We start from the raw sequence: 12,394 nt of genomic DNA, 5'->3' as shown, positions 1-12,394 counted from the left end.
GATCACAATCCCATATAGGTCTATGGGGCCACAATCCTATAAAGGTCTATGTTGTCACAATTCTATAAAGGTGTATGGGGTCACAATTCCATATAAGTCTATGGGGTCACAACCCCATATAGATGTATGGGTTCACAATTCCTATGGGGTCACAATCCCATATTTGTGTATGGGGTCACAATCCCATATAGATTTATAGGTTCACAATCCCATATATATTTATAGGGTCACAATTCCAGTTAGATTTATAGGGTCACAATTCCAGTTAGATTTATAGGGTCACAATTCCATATAGACCTATAGGGCCACTATCCCATATAGATCTATAGGGCCACAATCCCATATAGACCTATAGGGCCACAATCCCATATAGATCTATAGGGCCACAATCCCACATAGATCTATAGGGCCACAATCCCATATAGATCTATAGGGCCACAATCCCATATAGATCTATAGGGCCACAATCCCATATAGATCTATAGGGCCACAATCCCATATAGATCTATAGGGCCACAATCCCATATAGATCTATAGGGCCACAATCCCATATAGATCTATAGTGCCACAATCCCATATAGATTTATAGGGTCACAATTCCACATAGATTTATAGGGTCACAATTCCATATAGATCTATAGGGTCACAATCCCATATAGACCTATAGGGCCACAATCCCATATAGATCTATAGGGCCACAATCCCATATAGATCTATAGGGCCACAATCCCATATAGATCTATAGGGCCACAATCCCATATAGATCTATAGGGCCACAATCCCATATATATCTATAGGGCCACAATCCCATATAGACCTATAGGGCCACAATCCCATATAGATCTATAGGGCCACAATCCCATATAGATCTATAGGGCCACAATCCCATATAGATCTATAGGGCCACAATCCCATATAGATCTATAGTGCCACAATCCCATATAGATTTATAGGGTCACAATGCCACATAGATTTATAGGGTCACAATTCCATATAGATCTATAGGGTCACAATCCCATATAGACCTATAGGGCCACAATCCCATATAGATCTATAGGGCCACAATCCCATATAGATCTATAGGGCCACAATCCCATATAGACCTATAGGGCCACAATCCCATATAGATCTATAGGGCCACAATCCCATATAGATCTATAGGGCCACAATCCCATATAGATCTATAGGGCCACAATCCCATATAGACCTATAGGGCCACAATCCCATATAGATCTATAGGGCCACAATCCCATATAGATCTATAGGGCCACAATCCCATATAGATCTATAGGGCCACAATCCCATATAGATCTATAGTGCCACAATCCCATATAGATTTATAGGGTCACAATGCCACATAGATTTATAGGGTCACAATTCCATATAGATCTATAGGGTCACAATCCCATATAGACCTATAGGGCCACAATCCCATATAGATCTATAGGGCCACAATCCCATATAGATCTATAGGGCCACAATCCCATATAGACCTATAGGGCCACAATCCCATATAGATCTATAGGGCCACAATCCCATATAGATCTATAGGGCCACAATCCCATATAGATCTATAGGGCCACAATCCCATATAGACCTATAGGGCCACAATCCCATATAGATCTATAGGGCCACAATCCCATATAGATCTATAGGGCCACAATCCCATATAGATCTATAGGGCCACAATCCCATATAGATCTATAGTGCCACAATCCCATATCGATTTATAGGGTCGCAATTCCACATAGATTTATAGGGTCACAATTCCATATAGATCTATAGGGTCACAATCCCATATAGACCTATAGGGCCACAATCCCATATAGATCTATAGGGCCACAATCCCATATAGATCTATAGGGCCACAATCCCATATAGACCTATAGGGCCACAATCCCATATAGATCTATAGGGCCACAATCCCATATTGATCTATAGGGCCACAATCCCATATAGATCTATAGGGCCACAATCCCATATAGATCTATAGGGCCACAATCCCATATAGATCTATAGGGCCACAATCCCATATAGATCTATAGGGCCACAATCCCATATAGATCTATAGGGCCACAATCCCATATAGATCTATAGGGCCACAATCCCATATAGATCTATAGGGTCACAATCCCATATAGATCTATAGGCCCACAATCCCATATAGATCTATAGGGCCACAATCCCATATAGATCTATAGGGCCACAATCCCATATAGATCTATAGGGTCACAATCCCATATAGATCTATAGGGCCACAATCCCATATAGATCTATAGGGCCACAATCCCATATAGATCTATAGGGCCACAATCCCATATAGATCTATAGGGCCACAATCCCATATAGATCTAAATGGCCACAATCCCATATAGATCTATAGGGCCACAATCCCATATAGATCTATAGGGCCACAATCCCATATAGATCTATAGGGCCACAATCCCATATAGATCTATAGGGCCACAATCCCATATAGATCTATAGGGTCACAATCCCATATAGATCTATAGGCCCACAATCCCATATAGATCTATAGGGCCACAATCCCATATAGATCTATAGGGCCACAATCCCATATAGATCTATAGGGTCACAATCCCATATAGATCTATAGGGCCACAATCCCATATAGATCTATAGGGCCACAATCCCATATAGATCTATAGGGCCACAATCCCATATAGATCTATAGGGCCACAATCCCATATAGATCTATAGGGCCACAATCCCATCTAGATCTATAGGGCCACAATCCCATATAGACCTATAGGGCCACAATCCCATATAGACCTATAGGGCCACAATCCCATATAGACCGATAGGGCCACAATCCCATATAGATCTATAGGGCCACAATCCCATATAGACCTATAGGGCCACAATCCCATATAGACCTATAGGGCCACAATCCCATATAGACCTATAGGGCCACAATCCCATATAGACCTATAGGGCCACAATCCCATATAGATTTATAGGTTCACAATCCCATATATATTTATAGGTTCACAATCCCATATAGATCTATAGGGCCACAATCCCATATAGACCATGTACCTGTCTCTCTCTCTCCCCCCCCAGAGCTACAGGAAGCGTTTTGAGGCGACCTTTGGAGCGGGGGGTCGGGGGGAGGGGCCATCGGGGGGTCGGGGGGAGGGGCCATCGGGGGGTCGGGGGGAGGGGCCATCGGGGGGTCGGGGGGAGGGGCCATCGGGGGGTCGGGGGGAGGGGCCTGCGGGGGGAGGGGTGGGGGCCGGGGGGGGTGGGGGCGGGCCCCCCGCTCCTGAGGTCGGAGGTTGGTGCCGGCCCGCTGAGGTCGGAGGTCGCGGCCGCTGACAGGGCAAAGGTGACGCGCTCGTTCACTCACTCATTCATTAACTGTCTCATTCACTCTCTCATTCACTCTCTCATGCATTCACTCATTCATTCACTCATTCATTCATTCACTCATTCACTAATTCACTCGCCCACTCATTCACTCACTCATTCACTCACTCATTCACTCACTCATTCACTCACTCATTCACTCGCCCACTTCATTCATTCACTCACTCATTCACTCACTCATTCACTCACTCATTCACTCGCCCACTCATTCATTCACTCATTCACTCACTCATTCACTTGCTCATTCACTAATTCACTCGCCCACTCATTCACTCACTCATTCACCCACTCACCCATTCACTCACTCACCAGCTCACTCATACACTCACTCATTCACTCACTCATTCACTCACTCATTCACCCACTCACCCATTCACTCACTCACCAGCTCACTCATACACTCACTCATTCACTCACTCATTCACTCACTCATTCACCCACTCACCCATTCACTCACTCACCCACTCACTCATTCACTCACTCATTCACTCACTCATTCACCCACTCACTCATTCACTCACTCATTCATTCACCCACTCATTCACTCACTCATTCACTCACTCACTCATTCACTCACTCATTCATTCACCCACTCATTCACTCACTTGTCCACTCATTCACCCACTCACTTATGCACACACTCATTAACTAATTCGTTTGCTCATTCATTCACTCGTTCATTCACTCATTCTCTCACTCACTCATTCACTCTCTCACTCATTCTCTCACTCATTCACTCTCTCATTCACTCTCTCATTTTCTCACTTATTCTCTCACTTATTCACTAACTCAGTCATTCACTCTCTCACCCACTCTCATTCTCTCACTCATTCTCTCACTCATTCTCTCACTCATTCATTCACTCACTCTCTCATTCTCTCACTCACTCTCTTTCATTCACTCACTCATTCTCTCTCTCATTCACTCACTCATTCACTCTCTCACCCACTCTCTCAGTCACTCATTCTCTCACTCACTCATTCTCTCACTCTCATTCACTCACTCACTCACTCACTCTCTCATTCACTCACTCACTCACTCACTCGCTCACTCACTCTCTCACCCACTCACTCACTCACTCTCTCATTCACTCTCTCTCTCTCACTCACTCTCTCATTCACTCTCTCATTCACTCCCTTATTCATTCACTCTCTCATTCACTCACTCATTCACTCACTCATTCACTCACTCACTCTCTCATTCACTCACTCATTCACTCTCTCTCTCACTCACTCTCTCATTCACTCCCTCATTCATTCTCTCACTCATTCACTCCCCGCAGGCTTCCCCAGTGAGTGGGGAGTCACCCGCCAGCTCGGCTGGGTCGGGCTACGTCGGCTTTGCCAACCTCATTCACTCTCTCACTCATTCACTCACTCACTCACTCTATCACTCATTCTCTCACCCACTCAGTCAGTCACTCACTGATTCACTCACTCTCTCACTCACTCACTCATTCACTCACTCACTCTCTCATTCACTCACTCATTCACTCTCTCTCTCACTCACTCTCTCATTCACTCCCTCATTCATTCTCTCACTCATACACTCCCCGCAGGCTTCTGCAGTGAGTGGGGAGTCAGCCTCCAGCTCGGCTGGGTCGGGCTACGTCGGCTTTGCCAACCTCATTCACTCTCTCACTCATTCACTCACTCACTCACTCTATCACTCATTCTCTCACCCACTCAGTCACTCACTGATTCACTCACTCTCTCACTCACTCACTCACTCTCTCATTCACTCTCTCACCCACTCACTCACTCTCTCATTCTCTCACTCATTCTCTCACTCACTCCCTCATTCACTCCCTCATTCATTCTCTCACTCATTCACTCCCCGCAGGCTTCCCCAGTGAGTGGGGAGTCAGCCTCCAGCTCGGCTGGGTCGGGCTACGTCGGCTTTGCCAACCTCCCTAACCAAGTCCATCGCAAGTCGGTGAAGAAGGGCTTTGAGTTCACGCTCATGGTGGCCGGTGAGTGTGGTGAGGGTGGTGGTGAGGGTGGTGGTGGTGAGTGTGAGGGTGGTGGTGGTGAGGGTGGTGGTGGTGAGGGTGGTGGTGAGGGTGGTGGTGGTGACGGTGGTGGTGGTGGTGAGGGTGGTGGTGAGGGTGGTGGTGAGGGTGGTGGTGAGGGTGGTGGTGAGGGTGGTGGTGGTGGTGGTGGTGAGGGTGGTGAGTGTGAGTGTGGTGGTGAGGGTGGTGGTGAGGGTGGTGAGCGTGGTGGTGGTGGTGAGGGTGGTGGTGGTGAGGGTGGTGGTGAGTGTGAGGGTGGTGGTGGTGGTGAGGGTGGTGGTGAGGGTGAGGGTGGTGGTGAGTGGTGGTGAGTGTGGCGGTGGTGAGTGTGGCGGTGAGTGTGGCGGTGAGCGTGGTAAATGTGTGGTGAGCGTAGTGACTGGTGGTGAGTGTGGTGAGTGTGAGGTTGGTGAGGATCGTGGTGAGTGTGGTGGTGGTGAGTGTGGTGGTGGTGAGTGTGGTGGTGAGTGTGGTGGTGAAAGTGTGGCGGTGGTGAGTGTGGTGAGGGTGGTGAAAGTGTGGCGGTGGTGAGTGGTGGTGGTGGTGAGTGAGGATGGTGGTGACGGTGTGGTGGTGGTGAGTGTGGTGGTGGTGGTGAGTGTGGTGGTGACGTCACCGCCACTTAGTGGCGAATGGCGGTTGTTGTTGTTGTTGTTGAAAGTGTGGCGCTGGTGAGTGGTGGTGGTGAGTGAGGATGGTGGTGACGGTGTGGTGGTGGTGGTGAGTGTGGTGGTGGTGGTGGTGAGTGTGGTGGTGGTGAGTGTTGCAATGAGCATGGCTGTGATGATCCCTAGGGGCTAAAGGTCACTCTGGTGGGCAGGACTTGCAGGCCTACCTCCCCCCCCCCCCCTCTTGCCTAGCATCCCTAGGGGCTGAGGGTTACCCTGGTGGGCAGGACTTGCAGGCCTACCCCCCCCCCCCTTCTTGCCTAGTGTCCCTAGGGGCTGAGGGTTACCCTGGTGGGCAGGACTTGCAGGCCTACCGACCCCCCCTTCTTGCCTAGTGTCCCTAGGGGCTGAGGGTTACCCTGGTGGGCAGGACTTGCAGGCCTACCCCCCCCCCCCCCCTTCTTGCCTAGTGTCCCTAGGGGCTGAGGGTTACCCTGGTGGGCAGGACTTGCAGGCCTACCCCCCCCCCCCCTTCTTGCCTAGTGTCCCTAGGGGCTGAGGGTCACCGTGGTGGGCAGGACTTGCAGGCCTACCCCCCCCCCCCCCCTCTTGCCTAGCGTCCCTAGGGGCTGAGGGTCACCCTGGTGGGCAGGACTTGCAGGCCTACCCCCCCCCCCCTTCTTGCCTAGCGTCCCTAGGGGCTGAGGCTCACCCTGGTGGGCAGGACTTGCAGGCCTACCCCCCCCCCCCCCTTCTTGCCTAGCGTCCCTAGGGGCTGAGGCTCACCCTGGTGGGCAGGACTTGCAGGCCTATCCCCCCCCCCCCTTCTTGCCTAGCGTCCCTAGGGGCTGAGGCTCACCCTGGTGAGCAGGACTTGCAGGCCTACCTCCCCCCCCCCTCTTGCCTAGTGTCCCTAGGGGCTGAGGGTTACCCTGGTGGGCAGGACTTGCAGGCCTACGCCCCCTCCCTCTTGCCTAGCGTCCCTAGGGGCTGAGGGTCACCCTGGTGGGCAGGACTTGCAGGCCCACCACCCCCCCCTTTTTGGCTAGTGTCCCTAGGGGCTGAGGCTCACCCTGGTGGGCAGGACTTGCAGGCCTACCCCCCCCCCCCCCTTCTTGCCTAGCGTCCCTAGGGGCTGAGGGTCACCCAGGTGGGCATGACTTGCAGGCCCACCCCCCCCCCCTTCTTGCCTAGCGTCCCTAGGGGCTAAGGCTCACCCTGGTGGGCAGGACTTGCAGGCCTACCCCCCCCTTCTTGCCTAGCGTCCCTAGGGGCTGAGGGTCACCCTGGTGGGCAGGACTTGCAGGCCTACCCCCCCCCCCCCCCTTCTTGCCTAGCGTCCCTAGGGGCTGAGGGTCACCCTGGTGGGCAGGACTTGCAGGCCTACCCCCTCCCCCCCCTTCTTGCCTACCGTCCCTAGGGGCTGAGGGTCACCCTGGTGGGCAGGACTTGCAGGCCTACCCCCCCCCCCTTCTTGCCTAGCGTCCCTAGGGGCTGAGGGTCACCCTGGTGGGCAGGACTTGCAGGCCTACCCCCCCCCCCCCTTCTTGCCTAGCGTCCCTAGGGGCTGAGGGTCACCCTGGTGGGCAGGACTTGCAGGCCCACCACCCCCCCTTTCTCGCCTAGCGTCCCTGGGGGCTAAGGGTCACCATGGTGGATGTGGTGGTGGTTGTTGTGGTGGTGGTTGTTGTGGTGGTGGTTGATGTGGTGGTGGTGGTTGATGTGGTGGTGGTTGTAGATGTGGTGGTGGTTGATGTGGTGGTTGATGTGGTGGTGGTGGTTGTTGGTGTTGATGTGGTGGTGGTGGTTGTTGATGTGATGGTGGTTGATGTGGTGGTGGTTGTAGATGTGGTGGTGGTTGTGGTGGTGGTTGATGTTATTTTGTTGTTGTTGTGGTTGTTGATGTTGTTGTTAATGTTGTTGTTGATGTGATGGTGGTTGTGGTTGTTGATGTTGTTGATGTTGTGGTTGTTGTTGATGTTGTTGATGTTGTGATTGTTGTTGATGTTGTTGTTGTAGGTGAGTCTGGGCTGGGCAAGTCCACGCTCATCAACAGCCTGTTCCTCACCGACCTGTACCCAGAGAGAAGCATCCCGTCTGCTGCGGGTACCACTCAGTCACTCACCACTCACTCACCACTCACTCACCACTCACTCACCACTCACTCACCACTCACTCACTCACTCACCACTCACTCACTCACTCACCACTCACTCACTCACTCACCACTCACTCACTCACCACTCACTCACTCACCACTCACTCACCACTCACTCACTCACTCACCACTCACTCACTCACCACTCACTCACTCACTCACCACTCACTCACTCACCACTCACTCACTCACTCACCACTCACTCACCACTCACTCACCACTCACTCACCCACTCACTCACTCACTCACCACTCACTCACCACTCACTCACTCACTCACCACTCACTCACTCACCACTCACTCACCACTCACTCACCACTCACTCACTCACTCACCCACTCACACACTCACTCACCACTCACTCACCACTCACTCACCACTCACTCACTCACCACTCACCACTCACTCACCACTCACTCACCACTCACTCACTCACCCACTCACTCAGTCACTCACTCACTCACCACTCACTCACCACTCACTCACCACTCACTCACTCACCCATCCACCCACTCACTCACCACTCACTCAGTCACTCACCACTCACTCACTCACTCACCACTCACCACTCACTCACCACTCACTCACCACTCACTCACCCATACACTCACTCACCACTCACTCACTCACCACTCACTCAGTCACTCACTCACCCACTCACTCACCACTCACTCACTCACTCACCCATACAGCCACTCACTCACCACTCACTCACCACTCACTCACCAACTCACTCACTCACCCACTCACCCACTCACTCAGTCACTCACTCACTCACTCACCACTCACTCACCACTCACTCACTCACTCACCACTCACTCACTCACTCACCACTCACTCACTCACCACTCACTCACTCACTCACCACTCACTCACCACTCACTCACCACTCACTCACCACTCACTCACTCACTCACCCACTCACACACTCACTCACCACTCACTCACCACTCACTCACCACTCACTCACTCACCACTCACCACTCACTCACCACTCACTCACCACTCACTCACTCACCCACTCACTCAGTCACTCACTCACTCACCACTCACTCACCACTCACTCACCACTCACTCACTCACCCATCCACCCACTCACTCACCACTCACTCAGTCACTCACCACTCACTCACTCACTCACCACTCACCACTCACTCACCACTCACTCACCACTCACTCACCCATACACTCACTCACCACTCACTCACCACTCACTCAGTCACTCACTCACCCACTCACTCACCACTCACTCACTCACTCACCCATACACTCACTCACCACTCACTCACTCACCACTCACTCAGTCACTCACTCACCCACTCACTCACCACTCACTCACTCACTCACCCATACAGCCACTCACTCACCACTCACTCACCACTCACTCACCAACTCACTCACTCACCCACTCACCCACTCACTCAGTCACTCACTCACTCACTCACCACTCACTCACCACTCACTCACCACTCACTCACTCACCCACCCACTCACTCACCACTCACTCAGTCACTCACCACTCACTCACTCACCACTCACCACTCACTCACCACTCACTCACCCATACACTCACTCACCACTCACTCACTCACTCACCACTCACTCAGTCACTCACTCACCCACTCACTCACCACTCAATCACTCACCCATACACTCACCACTCACTCACTCACTGACCACTCACTCAGTCACTCACTCACCCACTCACTCACCACTCACTCACCACTCACTCACCCATACAGCCACTCACTCACCACTCACTCACCACTCACCACTCACTCACCACTGACTCACTCACTCACCCATACACTCACTCACCACTCACTCACTCACTCACCCATACACTCACTCACCACTCACTCAGTCACTCACTCACCCACTCACTCACCACTCACTCACCACTCACTCAGTCACTCACCCATACACTCACTCACCACTCACTCACTCACTCACCACTCACTCAGTCACTCACTCACCCACTCACTCACCACTCACTCACCACTCACTCACCACTCACTCACTCACTCACCCACCGCTCACTCACTCACTCACCACTCACTCACCACTCACTCACCCATACAGCCACTCACTCACTCACCACTCACTCACCACTCACTCACCACTCACTCACCACTCACTCACCCATACACTCACTCACCACTCACTCACTCACCACTCACTCAGTCACTCACTCACCCACTCACTCACCACTCACTCACTCACCCATACACTCACTCACCACTCACTCACTCACTCACCACTCACTCAGTCACTCACTCACCCACTCACTCACCACTCACTCACTCACCCATACACTCACTCACCACTCACTCACTCACCACTCACTCAGTCACTCACTCACCCACTCACTCACCACTCACTCACCCATACAGCCACTCACTCACCACTCACTCACCACTCACTCACCTCTCACTCACTCACTCACCCATACACTCACTCACCACTCACTCACTCACCCATACACTCACTCACCACTCACTCACTCACCACTCACTCAGTCACTCACTCACCCACTCACTCACCACTCACTCACCACTCACTCACCACTCACTCACTCACTCACCCATACACTCACTCACCACTCACTCACTCACCACTCACTCAGTCACTCACTCACCCACTCAGTCACTCACTCACCCACTCACTCACCACTCACTCACCACTCACTCACCCATACAGCCACTCACTCACTCACCACTCACTCACCACTCACTCACCACTCACTCAACACTCACTCACCCATACACTCACTCACCACTCACTCACTCACTGACCACTCACTCAGTCACTCACTCACCCACTCAGTCACTCACTCACCCACTCACTCACCACTCACTCACTCACCCATACACTCACTCACCACTCACTCACTCACTCACCACTCACTCAGTCACTCACTCACCCACTCACTCACCACTCACTCACCACTCACTCACCACTCACTCACTCACTCACCACTCACTCACCACTCACTCACCACTCACTCACTCACTCACCACTCACTCACCCATACAGCCACTCACTCACCACTCACTCACCACTCACTCACCACTCACTCACTCACTCACCCATACACTCACTCACCACTCACTCACTCACCACTCACTCAGTCACTCACTCACCCACTCACTCACCACTCACTCACCACTCACTCACCACTCACTCACTCACTCACCCATACACTCACTCACTCACTCACCACCCACTCACTCACTCACCACTCACTCAGTCACTCACTCACCCACTCACTCACCCACTCACTCACCACTCACTCACCACTCACTCAGTCACTCACTCACCCATACACTCACTCACCACTCACCCACTCACTCACCACTCACTCAGTCACTCACTCACCCACTCACTCACCCACCCGCTCACTCACCACTCACTCAGTCACTCACCCATACACTCACTCACCACTCACTCACTCACCACTCACTCAGTCACTCACTCACTCAACCCATCCACCCACTCACTCACCACTCACTCAGTCACTCACCACTCACTCACTCACCACTCACTCACCATTCACTCACCACTCACTCACCCATACACTCACTCACTCACCACTCACTCAGTCACTCACTCACCCACTCACTCACCACTCACTCACTCACCCATACACTCACTCACCACTCACTCACCCATACAGCCACTCACTCACCACTCACTCACCACTCACTCACTCACCCATACACTCACTCACCACTCACTCACTCACCCATACACTCACCACTCACTCACTCACCACTCACTCAGTCACTCACTCACCCACTCACTCACCACTCACTCACCACTCACTCACCACTCACTCACTCACTCACCCACCACTCACTCACTCACTCACCACTCACTCAGTCACTCACTCACCCATACAGCCACTCACTCACTCACTCACCACTCACTCACTCACTCACTCAGTCACTCACTCACCACTCACTCACCACTCACTCACTCACCACTCACTCACTCACCACTCACTCACTCACCACTCACTCACTCACCACTCACTCACTCACTCACCCATACACTCACTCACCACTCACTCACTCACTCACCACTCACTCACTCACTCACCACTCACTCACTCACTCACCACTCACTCACCACTCACTCACCACTCACTTACTCACTCATTCACCCATACACTCACTCACCACTCACTCACCACTCACTCACCACTCACTCACTCACCACTCACTC

General features: G+C 52.2%; 1 protein-coding gene across 1 annotated transcript in view; it reads left to right on the top strand.

The window, feature by feature from the left end:
• Positions 1-3,207: 3,207 nt before the first annotated feature.
• The window catches only part of LOC144954561 (septin-2-like), a gene marked incomplete at both ends in the record, with an annotated part of 23,632 nt that continues 14,445 nt past the window's right edge, over positions 3,208-12,394 (top strand). The window contains 3 exons of the mRNA XM_078885031.1: positions 3,208-3,349; positions 5,233-5,362; positions 8,029-8,115. Coding sequence (XP_078741157.1) covers positions 3,208-3,349; positions 5,233-5,362; positions 8,029-8,115 — 359 coding nt within the window. The remainder of the gene's footprint in view (positions 3,350-5,232; positions 5,363-8,028; positions 8,116-12,394) is intronic.

This window comes from Lampetra fluviatilis, unplaced genomic scaffold (assembly GCF_964198595.1).
Source record: "Lampetra fluviatilis unplaced genomic scaffold, kcLamFluv1.1 SCAFFOLD_882, whole genome shotgun sequence".
NCBI classification, from domain to species: Eukaryota; Metazoa; Chordata; class Hyperoartia; order Petromyzontiformes; family Petromyzontidae; genus Lampetra; species Lampetra fluviatilis.
This window is presented reverse-complemented; position numbering and strand designations above follow the sequence as displayed.